Source organism: Juglans regia, chromosome 9 (assembly GCF_001411555.2).
Source record: "Juglans regia cultivar Chandler chromosome 9, Walnut 2.0, whole genome shotgun sequence".
NCBI classification, from domain to species: Eukaryota; Viridiplantae; Streptophyta; class Magnoliopsida; order Fagales; family Juglandaceae; genus Juglans; species Juglans regia.
In genome coordinates, this window is record NC_049909.1 from 23,614,451 (window position 1) to 23,635,890 (window position 21,440).

A 21,440-nucleotide genomic window follows, 5' to 3' on the forward strand; every position below is an offset into this window, starting at 1 on the left:
TTTCCAAACTTGAAAAAACAAAAATAGTTTCACCTCCTTTCTGTATCAGCATCTAATGAAGGCGCTGCACCACTCAGCTTCTTTGTGCTCAGCATAACTGCCTCAGATTTACTAACTTTACCATCATCTGTATCTTGCTTTATGGGCTTAACTTGCCCAGATCCCTTCATGAAGTCATATAACCTATTACCAAGAGAAGGTTTGTTTTCATCACCATTGGAGGACCTATCCACCTCTATTGAGACAGACCTAGCATTTTCACGCAAAAGCTTTCTTGATGATGCATTTACATTCCCTTTCCTTGAGATATCTGATTTAGATACTATTTTCTTACTATTTTTCGTATTCCCCACCTTCACAGATGAGGATGACTTCAGATTCTGTTTAGCTGTTTTCAAAGCATTTCTTCTGCGGGACAAGTTCTCTACGGCAAGATTTTTCTTTTTTGAAAAATCCTTCACTTTGTTTCCAACAAAATCTGATGCTCGTTTTTTCGTTTCTTCCATGGTTTCCTTCTTTTTCTCAACTGCAGTCACAATACCAGGGAATTTTATGTGATCTCGTACTGGAGTACCAAGTTCTCCATCAATTTCATGTTTTCTGGTCAATTGGACAAAAACATTAAGCAAGTACAGCCAACAAACTGAAGGGTAAAAAACTCAGCTCATTTCAACCACTTACAAGCAGTATATTAGTATACGGTTGGGTAGTAGCCCTTCCCAAGCCCTTTGAATAATATCTTCATCATCTTTATCTTCAAAAGCAATCTCCCTGATAGATGCAAATCAAGCATCTCTTACACTCTTTTTACAAGTAAATGAAATTTATTGACACTATAATAGGCATAGCCCAAGTAACTAGGAAGTATATAAGAGGATGCACCTAACTAGGATCTAGAAATAGATACAAGGAAGCCATGGAAATTGGGACCATTAAAATCTATAGCTATGCCCCACATTAAAATCATGCATCTCTTACATAGAAATAAGCATGCTCTTTTTTTATTAAAAATTTGGACCAATTATCAGATGTCCCGAAGGAACAGGAAGAAGCAGGTTCTCATAACTAGGTACCGGGAAAAAAAAAAAAAAAGAAAAGGAAAGAAGAAGAAGAAGAGAAGAAGAGGAAGAAGAAGAAGAAGATATAGTAAGGACTACCTTGGCAAGCATTTCCTGTGGTATGAATTTGGACAACGTCTGCATACAGCAAGCTGCAATTGAAGATCCTTCTTATTCTCTCCTTGTTTACAAACACAGCACTTATGGATCGGGCATGTAAAAGATCCCCCTGCAGCAATCATTTTCTCAAGCTCTTCAGCAGCGACTTTATTCTCCTCATGGAGCAATTTTGCCACACAGCGTGGATGATAAAAATAGCCACATGTTGCATTAACACAGGGGAAGACCTAAAAAATGCAATCAGTAGAATCATTTAGGGCCATTCAATCGCATATCCATATAAATAACAGCACAGGAAGTATGGAAGAATATTCATTTAAATCTGTGATGGACATTCTACTTCCAGCCGGTTCACAGAATATAGAGTATCATGAATAGCTTATTTCTAAGTGAACTCTGTCTGTAGAGGGTAAAGCGTGAGAATAGAACACAAAATTTGGAAAAAAAATATTATCATGAGAAATTACGTTTAAAAAAAAAAAAAAATCTCTCCAAAACATCTACCCAAGCAAGCTATCAGGAGCTAAAGCAGTAAAGGCAAGGTTTATCAAATGAAAAGTAAATCAAAAGTGCTTAAAAAAATAAGTCAAGAAATTTACTTCGTGGAGCTAGCAACAAGAAATTAAATAAATGAGAGATGGAGATTTAAAAGCTGGAGGAGGAAGTGCTTAGAAAGTGAGACAGGAATACATAGCTTAAATGAATAGAACAGATGCATGGAATTTTTTAGAATAATTTTTTTTTTTTTATAAGTAAACAAGTATTATTAATTCAAGAATGGACAACAAACTGCCAGTTACAAAGGTCATTATGCCCTATCTACGTACGCGCATTAGAAACTAAGAAATCATGAAAGTTCATGCCATTGAAGTCTACAGCAATTACCCAAGTACAAAGAGTCATAAAGAGAAAAACTTTAAACTCCGCCATAGATCTCTCTTTGTCTTCAAATGTCCGCTCATTGCGTTCCTTCCACAAGCACCACATGATACAAATCAGAATCATTTTCCAAACCGCTTTGATCTGTTACACACCTCGAATGGGGGTCCAGCACACCAACATTTCCACCACAGATTTTAGCATCACCCACGCTAGGTCCATTCTATTAAGCACCTCATACCAGAGAGACCTAGCAACCTCACAATGTAAAAGTAGATGATTTACCGACTCACCCCCACTTTTACACATACAGCACCAGTCTGTAATGATTATCCTCCTCTTTCTCAAATTATCCGTAGTGAAAATCTTGCCTAAGGATGCTGTCCACACAAAAAATGAAGCTTTGGGTGGAGCCTTGTTCTTCCAAAGCCTTCTCCAAGGAAACTGTATCTCAGGTTCTTGTGTGAGAACTTTATAAAAGGATCTAACTGTGAATACCCGTCTCCCTGCAGAAGTCCACCACAAACCATCTTCTGCTGGACATTTGGACGACAAGAATACAACAGACTATACAAATCTACAAATCTCCACCTCCCAGTCTTGTGCCTCCCTGATGAAATTGATATTCCAATGTGTACTCCCACCCGCACTTCCCATAACCTCCGCCACTGTAGCATCTTTATCACTTGCAATCAAGAAAAGTAAAGGAAACAAATCTTGAAGGGCACTGTTACCATACCAAGCATCCTTCCAAAATCTGATCCTGGACCCTGTACCCAACTGAAACCCAGTATGATGATGGAAGGCCTCCCACCCTCTTCTTATGTTTCCATAGCCCCACTCCATAGGTGCCTCTAACTTCTCTAGTACACCAACCCTCCCCTAAACCACCATACTTCTTCTCAATCACTACTTTCCATAAGGCTTCCGGTTCTTTAGTATATCGCCACAACCATTTTCCAAATAATGCCCGATTAAACAACCTCAAGTTTCTAATACCCAAGCCGCCACTGGAGATAGGACGGCAAACCTTTTCTCACTTGACTAAATGAAATTTCAATTCCTCTCCTAAACCACCCCACAGAAAATCTCTTTGTAACTTCTCAAGTCTACCGGCCACACTTGCCGGTATAGGAAATAAGGATAAGAAAGAGGTGGGTAGGTTAGAAAGTGTACTCTTGATCAATGTAATCCGGCCCCCTTTCGACAAGTACATTCTCTTCCAACCTGCCAGTTGCCTCTCTATTGTTTCAATCACCGTATCCCATATCGAGCAAGTCCTCGAATTTATACCCAACGGGAGTCTCAGGTACATCATAGGAAGAGACGCTATCTTACCCAATATCCCTGCCAACTCTCAGACATTCTGGAATCCCCCAATCGACACCAACTCGGATTTATCATAGTTCACTTTTAAGCCAGACACAACTTCAAAACAAAGAAGCAACGCCTTCACAGCACGCAACTGATTGGGATTGGCCTCACACATAATAAGCGTATCATCTGCAAACAACAAATAAAAAATAGTAGTAATACCCCTACTCGAGGATCCAACCTGAAAACCACTTGCAAAACCATTAGCCACCAAAGCCGAGCTCATCCTGCTTAGTGCCTCCATAACAATAACAAAGAATATGGGACATAACAGATCCCTTTGTCTCAAGCCACAAGAACTCGCAAAAAAACCCTCTAGGCTGCCATTGATCAATACAGAGAATCTTGCCGTGGAAATACACCAGTTGATCCATGACCTCCACCTTTCCCCAAAACCACACATATCCAGTAAGTACAGGAGAAAATCCCAATTAACATGATCATACACCTTTTCCATATCTAACTTGCATAGAATCCCTGAACTCCCAGCCTTCAATCTGCTGTCCAGACATTCATTAGCAATTAGAACCGCATCAAGAATCTGTCTACCCTTTACGAAAGCATTTTGAGGCTTAGTAACAATCTTCCCCAACACCACACTCAACCGATTAGCTAGTACTTTAGAAATAATCTTGTAAACTCCATTCACTAGACTAATAGGCCGATAATCCATTATCTCACAAGCCCCTACCTATTTAGGTATTAAAGCAAAGAGAGTGGTGTTAAGACTTTTCTCAAATTTTCCAGCCAAGTGCAACTCCTGAAACACCTTCAAAAGATCCTCTTTTATCACCTCCAAACAATCTTGGAAAAACCCCATAGAGAAACCATCAGGTCCAAGGGCCTTATCTTTTACCATATTCCTTACTACATCATACACCTCATCCTCCTCAAAAGCCCCCTCCATCCTAGCTACATCCCCCGTCTCAATAGTGTCAAAAACCAACCCATCAAGAGTAGGCCTCCACCCCACTTGCTCAGGAGCTTCTCAAAGAAATCAGCAACATGATCTTTAATAACTTCATCTTCCCTACACTCCACCCCCTCAATGTGCAGTACCTCTATGTTATTGTTTCTTCTATGCGAGTTTGCAATGCGATGAAAAAACTTCGTACTCCGATCCCCTTCCCTTAACCATAATGCTATTGACTTTTGTCGCCAAGACATTTCTTCTTGTAAAATAATTCTTACCAGCATAGAATAAATTAGACCTACACTAAAAAAAAAATAGATCTATGCTGGTAAGAATTAGATTTGTTTTCTTTAACCGGAAAAAAAAAAAAAAGATTTGCAGTTCATAGATTAGAAACAAAAAAAAAACAAAAACAAAAGCAAAAAGATTTGTATAGATTACAAACAGAAATATAAAGGCGCATTATAGAAGTAATTTCAAAAGCAGATAAAAGAAAGAACTCACTAAATTTCCCATTAAACTTGTGAGACATAACTAAATGTGAGTAAAGCCTTATTAGAAAGGATTTTCTTTGTTCACTGAGGGGATCAAATCTATTATTAAGCAAAAAGTTAAAAACAGCCATCAGTATCTTTCTTACCCCTTGGTTATGAAACTGAACTCTTCCCATTCTATAATGCAAGACTCACTACTGAAAACAATATGATACGAGTATTTTTTTATTTTGCGCCAGGGGGAGCATAAACAAAAACATCAGTCTACTTTCGTAGATCTTAATTCATACCTCAGCACCTGAAAACTTATCAGAAGAGCCCAACTTTCCACAAGCAAAGCACTGATGCTGTTTATACTCGCAATTTTTGCATACGAAGGTTGGCAACCCCTACGAAGTTGAAAAGGAAAAAAATAAATGTCAACGCAAAAAAGATAGATATGAAGGAGGATAGAGATTCCAGAGAATATATGAAGTGTTAGCATACATCTACTTCTTCCTGCGAAAGGCCAAGAGATTCACATGTATCTGCATCCTCTTCGGTTGCATGAAATGACCTCATGCACCTTCCATCACAGCTGCATAAGGACACAAATAGCATCATACAATGCAGAATTGCAGAGTCCACCAAGCAGAGGACCATGAATAAGGACCTTCCGGAGGTCCCTACACCAAATTAACCATAGAAAATTTAATCCAAAACACATGGATTGATAAGTTTAGCTCATTAGGCTCTACTGTACTTGGTATGGTTACATGCCATCCTATTGTTGTTGTGTGTCAGTAATGGTAACAATAGTTTTGGGTAATGATAATCATGATTAGTGATCAAATATAATTCAAGCACAAAAAGGGATCTTCTTGGGGGTGAGTAGTAGAGGTGAAATGGGGGGGATACGTATCAATGGTGCCCAATGGAGGTTATGAGTGCACATGATGTAAGTGTGAAGACATACATTAGAAGACGATGGAAGATATTGAAATATAACAGATGTAATGTTGGGGATGGGAGCCACATTTGCTTTTGACAAAATTTATGGTGTGGAGAGGTGCAATTAAGAACCCTTGATCCTAAATAGAGATAGAATTACAGCAACAACTACAACAGTGTTCTCGATTCAGATGGGCATTGCATGATTGCAGCTTGACATTGTTGGTAATTGTTTTCCTCTGTTAATTTTAGTGATGCAAATCTTTGGTTGGGGAATGGAACATGGGTTACACGTCATTTAAAAAACACATTTTTTATGTGAGGTATATCAGACTTTGCTAGGAGACTCGATGGCAAATATTTCAACGCAAAATATTTATCAAGCAAAGTTTCACGGCACAAGTGGCTTTTTCACTTAGACAACAATGCATGGTAAAATCTTTTTTTTTTTTTCTATAGATAATCAAAAATTTTATTGATAACAACGAGTAGGCATAGCCTAAATGCACAGGACGTATATAAGAGAAGATTAAGCACCATATAACCAATAAAAAAGTCCATACCACAAAATATCACCACCATTATCGCAAAATGCACAAACAGAATCAAACACGTCCTCAACTTCATTGGACTCGTCGTCTTCTTCATCCAAAAGCTCATCATCTACATCATCGACTATAAATCCAGACGTTGCTGTCATTTGAGCATTCTGAAACACCAATAGTTCACTGACTTAAAAAAAATAGAAAAGCTATAATTAAAAAAAAAAAGTTATGAAGGATAATGGGACAAAGAAAAATATGAAAGGGCAAGCAGGAGTATAACCTCGTCACATAGTTTCGTTTTCCCAGGACTCTCATCGATAAATGTACATAAAAACTGTTCAAATTATAAGCTTTCATTAGAATACAAATATGGAATGATTCCCTCATTCTATCAAATAATAAATCCCGTCTATACACTTTCTAAAAAGAAAAGCTCAAGGCTAAGCAAAGATCACATATCCTCCAATATAAGAAAGTAGTGAAGCCGAAAGATGATTTTATGAACAATAAGATAATAAATCTAATATAAAAACCAACTAATAATAATCAAAGAAAAAAATAAAGCTTGAGTTAATTAAAGATATTTTTTTTATAAGTAATATTAATGGTAGCCATAGAATTAAAAATATTAGTGGTAGCCACAGAATAATTCAGCAGTACCTAGAACTTTCTTCTTTAGTCAAACAGTACCTAGAGCTTAATTCCAACCAAATCCATCTCAAAAGTATTTCTGTTTCCATCTTATTCATGTAGCCATAACCAGAAAGTTCAGAAGAAAATAAAAAAATCCTCCAACAAGATTCCACAAAGCCCACACTGACAGGTTTTAAGCATAAGGAGCATCGTAGGGTTCAAATAAACATATGTAAAAACAATGTTAATATGCACATTGCATGTCATAATTAAAAATTAAGGGAAAAAAGCTATACAAACCTTGGACTTTGCTAAGGTGTCATCCCTGCTAACAGCTTCACTAAGGAGAGGCATGTGGTCCGCTAGATCATTCTGAGAAGGTCTGACCTCATACAAGCTTCAAAATAAATAGCGGTCAAAATCTTGCACTTAAAGAACGAACAAAAGGAAAGCCACAAAGGTTCTGGAGTTTGAGAAATACCTGAAGACTTTAGACAAGTGATCCCACAAAGATTTTCCAGATGCTTCGGGATTTTTCTTGAAGAAATGAAGAAAGTGCACTGTTATCAGAATTGTCCTAATTATATCCTCGAAGCTTTTTCTAGGTTTCTGAAGTTTGATCCAATTGTTTTCCTTAGAGAGTACATATATCTGAGGATTCACATCGGAAAGATCAAACCTCCACGCAATCACATGCTTATATATTTTTTGAAGTCCATTGTCAGTCGTTCCATGCAGGAATATGAGTTCTTTGTTGCCATATTGACTCTCGCCCTCTTTCCATTGAATTGGCAAAACAGCAAATGAAATCGGTTCGTCCTTGTCATCTTCAAAATAGTAATTTGAAACCCATTGTGGCAAGCCATCAGCCTCGTCATCAGATGATGCCATTACTCTTCTTCAAGTCACCCGCAACTAAGCAAGATGTCAAAAAGATGCTATAATAAATATTAAAAAAAAATACAGGGTTAAACTTTTCTTTGTTCTTTCTTCCTGACCAAACAGAATTGACGTTGTTTGTTTATCTGTTCGTGGAAACTAAAAAACGTAGTGTCAAATTAGGCTGTGAGAGAACTGCTGAGAGGGCCAAGCAACAAATTGTTGGGCATATCTTGTTTTAATGTGACATTGAATTTGTAAAGAAACGCAAAGACTCCGTTTGGCTTCCGAGAAGAAAAAAATAACAAAAGTAGGGTATTCAATCAAAAGCAGTTGGAACAGTAAAAAAGGAAAACAAGAAAATTTCCTCGCAAGGTGAGAAGAGACAAAAAAAAAAATTCCTGCAATTAAGCGTAACAAGACAATACGCATGCTATTCGCTCTTCAGAAACCTGCTTCCAGATTCGTATCGCTTCATTTTCTTGTTTGGTTCCGGCAAATAAAAAATAGCTCCAAAATTCAACAAATGGATTCAGAAGTTTCACCTAATCGGAGCCACTGCGAAACCCTCAGTTTGTGTGGTAAAGGCGACCGATCGAAAAGTCGGATTCGTGATTTGTGGAATACAGCTGAGAAATTAATTCCTCTCTCTCTTTTGCAGCAATCTCTAATATTTTGGTATCAATTCGGTAACAGTAAACTAGAACGCGGGTGATTGTATTTTCTCCGGATCGGGAAGGCTCCAGTCGAGACAAGACATTTCATTTCATTAATAGCGTGGTTTGTGCGGTACTTAAGAATCTAGACCTACGAAAGTTCACCACGGGGATCCGATACCGAATCATGTCTTGAATCCGCCTGTCGAGTTGGGCACTCGCTGGATGATTTTTCAAACAAGTCTAATTTTTACGGAAGAAATGTACATTACATTCACATCTCAGTTTAATCGTATTATATAAAATATGATATATTTATAATAATTTAATGTATTAAATTTTCCATTTCATACACATCAACCATTTACCGTCACATTTCTTATGGAAAAAAATAGATCAATAAAATTTAGGAATATAATACTAGGAAATCATCCATTTACCGTCACATATTTCACAACTACATTTTAAGATAAAAGATATTTTTATAAAAGAATATTATTTCATAAATTATTTTTCAAAAATACTCAATGTCAAGTACTCGTAGCCTCACATACATGTCAAAATGTGAAGATGACTAATGCATAATTAACTGCAAATATAATACAAGATTTCGTTTGGTTAGTTAACTACTCTCAACTCATTTTAACTCATCATTACAACTTTTTCAAATTCTAATATAAAATATAATAAACAATTCAACTTTTTCAAATCTCAAAATAATAATAATATTAAAAAATAATATTATAACAATATTTTATTATCTCAACTCAACTTAACTCAACTCACTTTAACATCTAAACACAACCTAAGGCTCTTTGAATGCGTTTGTGAATAGTAATTAAGTAATTTGAGAATGAATAATGCTAAAACCACTGCCAGAGATTCTTATTGGGCTTTAACATGTATTTTTTTATATAGATTTTTTTAACAATTTTAAATATTTATAAAAAAAACAATTCACAATATCATTAAAAAATATTTTCTTAATCACGAAATAAAATAAAAAATTATAAAAAAATATTTTTATTTTAATGTGATTAAAGAAGCATTTTTTTAATAATTTTTTTAACTTTCTAATTAAGAGTTTTTTAACAATGTTCTAAATTTATTTTATTTTTTTAAAATATTTAAAAATATTCAAAAAATCTATGTAAAATATAACTTAAAAAACATACATGAAAAAACACATGCTAGAGCGGGAGCTCCAACGGTGACTCTAGCTAGCATTGTACTTCGAGAATATCTGAAAAACGGGTTTTAGTTGGAAAAAAAAAAAAAAAAAGTACAAAGTCAAGCCAACCGATGGCAAAGCTGTTGACGTCAAAAAATGGCTCAAACCCGCAGCATATCGGCGGAGCATATGCAGGGGATGACGATGACTACAGTTTAACAGGTTCATTCTCACACAGAAGCCACCTCGTTATAAAGCAGTGATGAGATGGTAGGGTATGCATCGGTTATATATAGACAGACTGAGTTGAACAAGAAGCATCCGCAGGGTATGCATATAACACAGCCTCTTCGACAGCTTTTTGCAGGCTCCAGTACCTAAAGATGGGCCTCAAGCTTGAGAAGCATCTCCTGGCTCACCATCGGTGACAGCAAATAGATGGCCATGATTGGTCAAATGAAAATATGAGCGAGTCCTCCAATTTCTGTAACAAATTCATAATTTATGGAGGGATTATGATTCACTGGCACGACACCCTTTTCATTTCTTCTTTTTTTTCCTGCTTTTCAGGCAACTCTCTAGAGGAAAAAATGTCTGCAATATTCCAAAAAAAAAAAACAACTGCCAGTAATCTAGTAATTCCTGACAAACGGTTGACATTGTCGTTATAATACTGCATATCAAGAGTCTTGAGTAACATAATTAATAAAACGTCCATACAACTCGTAAACAGAAAATTAAAAAGTAAACTTATTCTTCAATTCAAAAGCATCACACTAAACAGTAAACATAACTACTTACTGTGCTAAAGCACTTAATTAAAAGTATCTTCTAAATACTGGCTCCGACTCTAGATTCTCTGGCATGTAAACTCGTCCTCATCAGTATCTGGATGTCACAGAGAGAGAGAGAGAGAGGGAGAGAGTCAAAACTCAGTTAATAGATTCATAATAAGGTACAAAAAGTAACAAATATATTTTATCTTTAAGGGCCAAGACTCGGTAAATTTGATGCATCATAAGGTAAAAGATAGTAACAAATATCTTTGATCTTTAAAAGCATCTTGTAGAAACACGGTCAAAATATTACACACAGAAAATCATTTTCATTTTCATTTAATCTCTTGGTGGTCGGTCTACACACATTTACATCCTATGTGAGGCCTGACAATCATAAAGATCCTGAATCCAAACTCGAGGCCTTACAAGTGGAGTCCCATCTAAAGATAGGGACAACGCACTCGATCAATGGTGGAGCATGGGCTTGGGCGAAGCTCCATGAACCATACAAAATGGTTTGGTTGCCTTTACGTTTTAAGCTCTGGTACCATCACGCATTCATTTCATTCATTAAGCCAAAATACATTTTGTTCGTGCGTCTGTACATCATCATTTTTGTTTCTTCTCATTTCTTTTCCATTTCTTATAACAAGTTTGCAATGAAATCTACAGAAGAAAAAAACTTACAGGCCACCAGCTTTTCTTCCATGGCTGCCTTCCTTTGATCAAGTGCCATCTTAATCGCCAGGGAATTTTATGTGGTCTATTATTGGAGCTCCAAGTTCTTCAACAATCTCATGATTTCTAGTCAATTAGACAAAAACATTTAGCAAATACTGGCAAAAAGCCTAAGCGACAAAAAAGGCTGCCCATTTCAACCACTTACAAGCAGAATATTAGTACACGGTCGGGTAATAGACCTTCCCAAGCCCTTGTTGTTATACCTTCCTCCTCTATATCTTCAAAAGCAATCGCCCTGATAGAAGCCCATCAAGCATCTAGACGTCACTTATAATTAAGTATCAAAGAAGAAGGAAAAAAAAAAAAAGATAACAATGAGTACCTTGGCAAGCATTTCCTGTGATACGACTTAGGGCATCGTCTACATACAGCAAACTGCAATTGACTGTCCTCCTTATTCTCTCCTTGTTTACAAACACAGCACTTATGGATCGGGCATGTAAAATATCCCCCTGCAACAATATTCCTCTCGAGCTCTTCTGCAGCAGCTTTATTCTCCCGATAAAGCAATTTTGCCACACAATGTGGATGATAAAAATAATTGCATGTAGCATTAATACAGGGGAAGACCTAAACAAATGCAATTGGCAGAATTATTTAGAGCCATTGAATTATACATCCAAATAAATAACAGAAGAAGTCAGGAACAAATTACCAGATCCATCTGGAGCAATTACATAAAATACAAAAAAACCACCTCTGAGAAATATCTACCTGAATAAAGGAGCTCAAGCAGGAAACCCGAGGTTTGTTGTATGGAATTTGAACATTTACAGACAAAGAAATAACAAAGGAAACAAAGAATAGATAATTGCTTCCTGGATGCAATTACAGAATAACTGAAAAACTATGGAAAAGCAAGAGAATCGGGTGGGAGAAACCGGGGGGGAAACAGATCAAGAGTATTTACACAAGAAGGAAGGCAATTTACTGGGTGATACTGATTGTAAATGGGAAATAAATTAGAAATGGAAATTTAAAAGCTGCAGGAAATAAAGTGCAGCCAAAAAAAACAAACAAAATGTACAAACAAAAACATTAGTCCAATTTCTTAATAGCTGAATAGTACCTCAGCACCTGAGAACACATCAGAAGAGCCCAACTTCCCGCAAGCAAAGCACTGATGCTGTTGGTACTCGCAGTTTTTACAGACAAATCTCGGAAGCCCCTATGAAGTTGAAAAGGAAAAATAAATGTTGATGCAAAAATTAAAAAAATAAAAAGGAGATTCATATTTCAGAGTACACATAAAGCAGTAGCATACATGTAATTCTCCAAGCGAAAAGCCAAGAGAGGGACACATATTTGCACCAGCCTGTACAGTTGCATGAAACGATCTCATGCACCTTCCCTCACAACTGCATAAAAACCCAGATAACATCATACGATGCAGAGTCCACCAAACAGCAGATCATGAGTAAGGAGTTTCTGGAAATCCCTATACAAATGTGCGTATCGAACAAAAGTAGCGTCAAGGTTTCATATAAAAAAATAATATTTTTTTGTAAGTAGACACACTGTTAAAATTGCTGGTAGGCATACAAGAGTATATATCGGTTTGAAATGGCGCGAATCCTCTACACATTGAAAAACGATATCCCTTTTCTATAAATTTACATACCAAATCATACAATCTACCAATAATTCTACTTGGCTGTCATTACTAACATCTGTATACAGTAGTGTGTTAACAACAAATAGCAGTAACGATATTATCGTGCAATGTTGATTATGATTATAAAGATAAAAATAACCCAAGCACAGGAAGGTATATTCTAGGGCAAGTAATAAACTATATAGGTGATCTTGATTTTCAAGGGCAATGGAATGATTGGGAGCTTGAAGCTAGTAATTTTTGGCTTTTCTGGCTTAATTTAGTGATGCAAATCTATGGTAAAGGAACGCATTGGATGGGTTATACAACATCTAAAAGTCACAACTTTGATGTGAGGTCTTGTTATCAGACTTTTCTAGGAGACTCGATGGCAGATTTTCCAAGGCAAAGTTTCTGGCACAGGTGGCTTTACTCACTTAGACAACAAAACCTGGAAAAATATTAACAGTAGATCATCTAAGAAAGTTGAAGAAAATAATTGCTGATTAGTGTTGTATGTGAAAAATACTGGGAGACAGTTCATTACCTCCTACATTTTGCTATTGCTAGGGTGCGTTAGTCATCAGTTTCTCTTTATTGAAGATTTCTTCAGTGATGCCTAATTCAGGGGTAAGCATTTTGCACGTTGGAAAGGTGGCTTCAAAACACATCGAAGTAATTATGGGAGGAATGGAATGCTACATCTTTACAAGTTATATGGAGGGATCATGCTACTTAGCACATTCCATTTGACAACCTCTTCTAAAAAAAATTATTTCCTTTCATTTTTTTTTTCTTTTCATTTTGTTCTTCCAATCATATTTGAAAAGCATCAATAAAAATTATTTGACATGGAGGGATCATGCTACTTAGCACATTCCATTTGACAACCCCTTTTGACAACCATCAGAAAAATTATTTTCTTTTTCATTTTTTTCTTCCAACAATATTTTACAAACATCAATAAATAAGTCTTTTTTCAAAGAAAATGTAAAAATTTGAAAAAAAATAAAAGAAAATTATTTTTGTTCATGGTTGTAAAAAAGGATTGTCACAGGTGATGCTAAATATCATTTTCCCACATGGAGCATACGGTGGGAGGGAAACGCTTCAATTTTTTTATGGAAATTTTTTTTATTGGCACTAGGTGTCCAAGAACAAAGTCCCGAAACTGAAATCATTATTTCTAAGATCATATTATATTTTTTTTTTCCGTTGTGCGTATATCTTGTATATTTAACTTGTACTAGGACAATACTGTTTTATCTTCAATAAAAAAAACAAAATCAATTTGAATGATAACATCAAGAACTAAAATAAAGGGAGTCTCAAATTAATCTAACCTACAATACTTGATGATATACAATAGAATTTATTTTATTCAGTATATACAATAGAATTATATGCTATAAAATATTAAGTACCAAGGACAGAGTGCATACCATAAAATCTCACCACCATCGTCGCAAAATGCACAAACAGAATCAAACACCCCCTCAACTTCATTTAGCTCAACTTCGTTGAGCCCAACTTCATTGAACTCAACTTCTCCATCCATGAGATCATAATCCAAATCAATGATATCATGGGGCATAACTCCAGGCATTGCTGCTTTTTGAACAGCCTGAAACACTAAAAAGCCCACTGGCTTAATAACAATTTACAGAAACATATATGAGCATCCTCAATGGATTAGTTAAAAGCTAAATCCATTGAGGATTTAGCTATTAGAACATAAAATGGCATCACAATGGATTAGCTAAATTCCAAATAATTAGAATTTAGCTACTGTCACTTCCAAAATAATTTCCAAATTTCAAAGTAACTATTCATACATCAAATACATTTTATATCAATTATTTATCTCTCCCTTTTATATCAATTATTTTTCTCTCCCTTTTAAATGACAGTTGAAAAAATATAATTAAAATATGATTACTAATTAATATATAATATTATGAATATTAAAATATGATAAAATAAAATAAATTCATAATTAAAAAAATTAAAATATTTTTTAAATTATTAATTACTCATTACTATATAATGAATAAATGGATAATCTAATGTGGAGATTTGATGTGAATAGCCAAAATCAAATTCATCTTATATTATTTTATTGTCATATAATGAAAAAAAAAACTATTCCAATGTGGAGACTTATGTGAATGGAATAGTCAAAAGCTAAATTCATCTTACATTCATAAAAAATGTACTTTAGCTTTAGCTAATCCATGGAGAGTACTAGAGGCAAAAAAAAAGAACTCACGTTGTTTCGTTCTCTATTCCTGATCCTAACCAAACAGAAGTAGCAATGCTTGTTTATCCGTTCGTGGAGAAAGAAACGCAGTGTTAAATCTTGTTTGGACACTGAGAGAACTGTTGAGAGGGGAAAGCAACTATAGTTGGCATATCTTGTTTTAATGTGACGTTGAATCCGTAAGGAAATGAAAAGAAACCCGTTAGGTTTCCCTGAATAAATAATACTAAAACAGTCCGTTAAAAAATTACTCAACAGGGTCGTGTTAAAACGTAAACGATCTACTCATTATTCATCTTAATCAATTTAATCAGAACAGGACACCTCTAGAGATTTTTTCGCGACGTAAGCCAAACTCAAATTAAACCAATCAATCAAAAGAGATTGAACAGTAAAAGAGAAAACAATAAAAACAATCCTCGCGATACAAGAAAACGAAACAATTTCTTCCAGTGAGCCTAAAAAGACAACATGCATGCCCTTCGCTTTTCATAACTCTGCTTAAATTTTGTTTCCCATCCTTTTCTCAGGAAGCAAACAATAGTATAGGGCTCCCGCAAACAGAAATTAGAGTTAAAATTCAAGGATTATATGCAAAAAGTTTACCTTATCAGAGCCGCTGTAGAACCCTAAAAGTTTGAGCGTATGGTAAAGGCAACCGATCGTGTCTTCCTTGAGCTGTGACAGATCGATACATATAGTAACGTATTCAGCGAAGCAAGACCAGCACGCAGGTGAATGCCTGTCCTCTGGTTCCCCGTCTAGATCATGACCGTCGCTATAATGTGTTTCGTGATTCGTGGAGGACCTGCGAGAAGTTCATTATTGCAATATTGCAATCCGACACCGTATCTTCAGTCCTCTTGTCAGGCTGAGTTGGCAGGGACGTATTGAAATTATTTGTACAAGTTTTCAATAAATAAAATGTTAATTTACTTTTTGACTTTATTCATTCATTTTGATTGTTTCTATATTTTATTTTGTTTTATTTTTTTATTTGATAATTAAAAAATAATTTTTAATGTATTAGTCAATTTTTTTATTTTTTAAAAACTTTAAATATGTTAAAAAATGACAAAAAAAAATGAAAATGCCAAAATGACCCAACGGTCAAATAGAGTAGTAATTCTCAAATAAACAACTTTCACACAAGCTCTTAAGAAAGTGGATCATTTGTAAAAAAAAATGTAAAAAAATTATTTTTATTAGTGATATTTATTTTTTTATAAATGATTTATATGAGATTTGTCTATTTAACACTTATAATTAGTATTACTCAATATAAAATTCCTATGTTAAACAGTACATAAGGCACTGACTAATTTTTTCAAGCATTTATAAATAGAAGAGTATTATTTAAAATTTTTTATATTACATATTATTTACGTTGCATAATTTAATTTATAATATATAAATTTTAAATTTTATAAAGACTTTTAAATATAATTATTCTTATAAATAATATGTGTGCGTGTTTATATACTAATGGGCTTGAGATAGATTCAAATCCAAAATGAAACTAACGTAGTGGGGTTTGCAGTTGATACAATTCGCCAAATATAATCCAAGATCCAATTACATTAGCTGATCCAAAATTAATAGCCGAAACTTGTTTTGCAATTTTGAATCCAAGATCCAAGTACGATAGTGTGCGGAAGAAGTTGAAAATCAAGATACCAATTAGGGGTGGAGTCCGCATAGCCACACTATTAGTATACTACGTTTCCCCCCTTTTTTTTTTTTTATTATTATTTTTTTCTCTCTCCCCCCTCTCCATGTGTCTCTCCCCTCCTCTCCCTTTCATTCTCTCTTTCTCAACCCCTCAACATCACCTCTGCAGCCTCCCACCCTTGTCGCTGCTGAATCTTCCTCGCCCCTCGCCGACATCACTACTAGACCCCTTGCTTTCCTCAACCCTCCTTGACGTTGGCCTTCACCGCAATCCAATCATCTTCCTCGCCTTCATCACCGACATTGGAACATCATCGTCGCTACTGCCGCCCCTCACCAATAGGTACGAGATCTCTTTATCTCTATCTCTATCTCTATCTCTATCTCTCTCTCTCTCCCTCCTCTTGGTCAGGTTAAAGGGGCGAGGAGGGGTTGGAAAAGTGAGAGGGAAATGGGGAGGAGGGGAGAGGCACATGTATGTGATCTCTTTGTGGGATTCTTGTGTGTCTATAGAGTTTTTCATTGAAAAAACTAACGAAAGCATGTGGTTTTATTTTAAGTAAAAATAAAAATAATTGAGAAATGTTATTTATCATCTCCACACCACATGTCAATATGTGATTTGTTATTTTTGTCATTATATTTAAACACGCATATTTACATATCAATATGTATATGTTTAAATAGAATGAGAAATTACATGTTAGTATGTAGTGCAAGAGATGATAAGTAAAATTTTGTAAAACGATTATTTGTCCCACCCCCACATATATGTCTTTCCTCTTTCTTTCGCCTCATCATTTATCGCCACTCAACCTCTCGTTGTAGCTACTCGACTCTCAATCTCTCTCTCTCATCGTGCGATACCAGTGCCGTGGGAGAACGGCTTGTAAGCCACTCCGACCATCCGACATTTGGCTGAGATCACCCACCCATGCGAGATGAGGTTAAGGCCCGAAGGCCAAACCCGCTCATGTGGGTGGGGGAAGGGGGGCCAGCTGCCCACCAACTGAAGGCCGGGGTAGCAGGCCTAATATCAAGATGCAGCAAAAACATTTTTGAAGCCCAACAATTTAATTGGATGTGCTATAAGTTATTGCGCTCCGCATTATTGTTTTTGTTTTGTTATGCCCACATCTCAGCAAATACTTTTTCAGTAACTTCCCTCACTTCTCAGTTACTTTATTTTGAAAAGTTCATTCCTTTTATTACTTTAATAATTAAAATTTGTACCTTTTAACGTCTGAAAGGATGATACTTTTCATGATTCTTCCTTAGATATACAGTTAAATTTTCGAAAGAGAGACGATAATATGGAAATGAGAGAGTATCCTATTTATTTTCCCTTTTGGATCGGAATGAAAACTAGCTAAAAATAATAACTTACTCGTACAAATTTTTGGAAACAACCTTTTTGTCTCCTACACCTTAAGAAACATAGAGCTAAATATCAAGACTAATGGCTGTTTCTGATCTCCAATGCCTTGCTTTCTCAAAGCCATTGACGCAGTTCTCAAAATCATCAATGGTTCGGTCAATCTCTTCTTGGGTGTTCATTACAAAGGGTCCAAACTGCACTACAGGCTCCCTCAATGGTTCTCCCCCAACTAAAATGAATCTGAGGGGTTTGGAGGACTCGTTCCATGCCTCCAACCCCTCCCCTGAGCCTAGAAGCAGAAGGTGGTGGGCTGAGGCAGGCGGAGATTTTAGACTTCCAAAGATACCTTCGCCTTCTAATACATATACAAACGCATTCCATGATGTTGGTATTGGTTGTTGAAGATGAGCTCTTGGTTTGAGAGTGAAGTCCATGTACATTGTTGGAGTCCTTGTGTAGATTGGCGACTTTGTTCCCAAGGCCTCCCCAGCTATAACTCTGACTTTGATTCCATCTCTGACAGCTTCTGCAATATTTTTGCTCTGTATTTCTTGATACTTTGGTTCAATCCTGTGAAAAAATAGAAGTTAATTAGATATTGAAGTTTCCCACTCTTGGGTATCGCCAAATTTTCAAAAACAAAACAGGGATATCAAGTTATATTGGCATTTGCATATTGTACTTGAACAATGTTTAGTAATGGAAAATGGGCATTGACTTCCAAGAGTTATGTGCAGAAGTTAAAGACTAGTGGGCGCTAGGATCATCATGACAGAAGATAAAAGGTAGATTGCTCAGGCTGGCCATATCTGGCTGGCTGGTATGGTGCAGCCAAAAGCACTTCAGAAAAAGTTCCATAATAAAGAATGATGATAACATTAGAATATAAAAAATGCCAATTCTGGGTTGAAATCAAATATATGTCATATGTGGTCAGTCTAATATCTCTAATATTGAAGGGTTTAGTTACATTTTATGATTGGAGGAGAGATTGATCCACAACTGTAGGCCTTTTTGGGTGCCCTGGGCAGCAGGCATTTCTGAGTGAACAATCCCTTTTCCTGCAGTCATCCACTGTAAGTCACCCGCTCCAATTGTTCCCTTATGCCCTTCAAAATCTTCATGCGTCACAGATCCCTGACACAAACAATTTTATACAATTAAGGCAACTGCTTCTCACCTCTGAAAGTTGTTTTTTTTTTTTTTTTTGGTCCTTTTAATGTCGAAACCTCTCCCAGGCAGATCCTTCGATCCACCTTGCAGAGTAAATACTAGTTCTATGCATTTTATTTTAGAAAATTTTTCTAACAAAACTAATTAAATTGTTAATTTTTTATTAAGAAGTATGACCCCAAATGATTGTTTGCATGATAAGAACTTATTTAGATAAAAAAAAAAATCATATCGTACCAAATATGAGGTTGGTTGAAAAATAGCACCACATTTTTTTAAATAAATAACACTACTTTGGAAGTGAGCAATGCTACGTACAGTCTCTAAATAGAGTTTGCATATGCAAGTTTAATCAATTTTGTCTTTAAAATTTTTTAAAACTACAATAATATTCTTTTCAAAATGATACTTTTTTTTATTTAATGAAGGGTTTACACATACAATTCCCATTTAAAAATTGCAAATAGAATTACGCTTTCAATAATACTCCGTTTGGATGGTAATAGTATCTGAGATCATTTAAAAATATTAGTGAAATAATTTATTAATTGTAGTAAAATAATATTAAATAGTTTGTAAATAGCAGTGGTATGATACTGAATAGTAATAAAATATTAATAAATAATTTGTAAATAATAATAAAATAATATGAGAATATTGAAAACGGTTGGATCAATAAACCGGCCGTGAAGTGTATGCAGTTATTTAAAAAAAAAAAAAAAAAAAAGAAGTCAAAAACTTATAATATTTTATATTAATGCGGCAGAATTAAGCCGTGTATTCAACAAATAAGTTTTCATGTGCATGCGATAAGAAGGAACCCATGAGCTGGAATGATCAATTGGATATACCTGCAACATGTAGGTCACTGTCTCAAACCCTGCAAAGAGGAAAAAGAAGAACTAATTATATGAGATGGGAGTCTCATGTATAGAATTTTCCATATCTTGACAGGTAGAGTGATGCACAAAAGTAAATACAAATAGCAAATAATCAATCAAACCTCTATGTGGATGATCAGAAAATCCAGCAGGAGCAGTAACTGCGACATTCAATAACAAAATATGAGCAAAATAAAGACCCAATCACATTTCGTGTAGAAAACAGAGGAAAGCAGAGATAACCCACCAGAGAACTCATCCAGAACAAGAAAAGGATCAAAGTATTTCAGCTCAAACCTGAAAAAGAAGAAGGTAAAGACCCATTAATTCAAACTGCTCAAACATGGCAAACAACACTAATTTTGAGATCACCCCCTTGGTCTTTACCGTCCTATGCTCCTTCTAACGATGGCCCCAGCTCCTTCATGTTGTGGCCTGGCCAAGAACCTCCTCTCCACCAGACGTGCTTCTTTCAGAACTCTACAGCTTTCAGCACTACTGCTCTTTGACATTTTTTCTGTGTCAGCTTTGAGCTTCAGATGTAGAATGCATAAAATGTGAGAAAGAAACGAAGATATATATATATATATAGAGAGAGAGAGAGAGAGAGAGAGAGAGAGGATTTATTAGGAAGGTCAAACGGAAACATTGGCGGCCAAATAATAAGACCCGGATGAGCAGGGCAGCTTGCTTGAGAAAAAGGGAAAGAGACTTTGTTTAATTTTGTTTATAGCATCAGCATCTCGCATTGATGATGTACCCTGTTGGGTTATTACCACCTGCCACATTATTATCGTTGAAATAATAGTTAAGTATAATTAATTTAAAAAAAATGAATAAATACAGAATTTATATGATAATAAAATTAATTTTTTTTAAAATGATTGTACGATATTTACAAATTTTACGAGTGTATATAACATTACTATTTTATTATACAGATAAACGAAATAAAAATAAAAATAAAAATATTAATATATATATATTTATATGTGATACACTGACATATCTATTATGTTAATAAACAAGTTATAAGTAATTTTTATCAGGCATGCTATGGTTTGACCATTGACAATGGGGCGGATCATTCTCAAACATAATTTTTTTTATTATTTTTTAATAACAAAGTACCAATTTATCTCAATATAAAATGTAAAAGTTGATCCTATTTATTTATTTATTTTTTAAAAAAAGCAAAAAAACTAATGATTAAGAAGATGCTTGAATAGTGAATTAAGATTAAATGAATTAAAATGAAAGTTGAAAGATGAATAAAATATTATTAAAATATTATTTTTTAATATTATTATT

At 35.2% G+C, this 21,440-nt stretch overlaps 3 protein-coding genes across 5 annotated transcripts in view; all 3 read right to left on the bottom strand.

Moving 5' to 3' along the window:
- The window catches only part of LOC108994155 (protein ENHANCED DOWNY MILDEW 2-like), a 28,004-nt gene extending 19,349 nt beyond the window's left edge, over positions 1-8,655 (bottom strand). The window contains exons 1-10 of one of the 2 annotated variants that reach the window (XM_018969268.2): positions 8,371-8,655; positions 7,428-7,861; positions 7,247-7,343; positions 6,594-6,647; positions 6,332-6,477; positions 5,325-5,415; positions 5,129-5,227; positions 1,158-1,405; positions 682-771; positions 34-600 (exon numbers count right to left, since the gene is read on the bottom strand). In XM_018969268.2, the coding sequence (XP_018824813.1) occupies positions 34-600; positions 682-771; positions 1,158-1,405; positions 5,129-5,227; positions 5,325-5,415; positions 6,332-6,477; positions 6,594-6,647; positions 7,247-7,343; positions 7,428-7,837 (1,802 nt within the window). In that variant the 5' untranslated portion in view covers positions 7,838-7,861; positions 8,371-8,655. Of the gene's footprint in view, positions 1-33; positions 601-681; positions 772-1,157; positions 1,406-5,128; positions 5,228-5,324; positions 5,416-6,331; positions 6,478-6,593; positions 6,648-7,246; positions 7,344-7,427; positions 7,885-8,370 lie in introns of both variants that reach the window. The other variant, XM_018969277.2, reaches the window with a different exon arrangement.
- Positions 8,656-10,262: 1,607 nt separating this feature from the next.
- On the bottom strand, positions 10,263-15,865 carry LOC108994165 (protein ENHANCED DOWNY MILDEW 2-like). 2 transcript variants are annotated; one of them, XM_018969290.2, is made up of 8 exons: positions 15,633-15,865; positions 14,209-14,398; positions 12,437-12,530; positions 12,242-12,340; positions 11,495-11,742; positions 11,318-11,407; positions 11,119-11,235; positions 10,263-10,540 (listed from the first exon to the last, which is right to left on the bottom strand). In XM_018969290.2, the coding sequence occupies exons 2-7, from the start codon at positions 14,370-14,372 to the stop codon at positions 11,169-11,171; spliced, it is 762 nt and encodes a 253-aa protein (XP_018824835.2). In that variant the 5' UTR covers positions 14,373-14,398; positions 15,633-15,865; the 3' UTR covers positions 10,263-10,540; positions 11,119-11,168. The 2 variants fall into 2 exon arrangements, with proteins under 2 accessions (XP_018824835.2, XP_018824830.2); XM_018969285.2 differs by having other exon boundaries at positions 14,209-14,390; positions 15,633-15,864.
- Positions 15,866-18,012: 2,147 nt separating this feature from the next.
- On the bottom strand, positions 18,013-20,683 carry LOC108994185 (pirin-like protein). Its single transcript, XM_018969304.2, has 6 exons — positions 20,517-20,683; positions 20,377-20,426; positions 20,252-20,290; positions 20,100-20,128; positions 19,046-19,212; positions 18,013-18,645 (listed from the first exon to the last, which is right to left on the bottom strand). Exons 1-6 carry the CDS (start codon positions 20,639-20,641, stop codon positions 18,141-18,143), a joined length of 915 nt encoding a protein of 304 aa, XP_018824849.1. The 5' UTR covers positions 20,642-20,683; the 3' UTR covers positions 18,013-18,140.
- Positions 20,684-21,440: the final 757 nt, after the last annotated feature.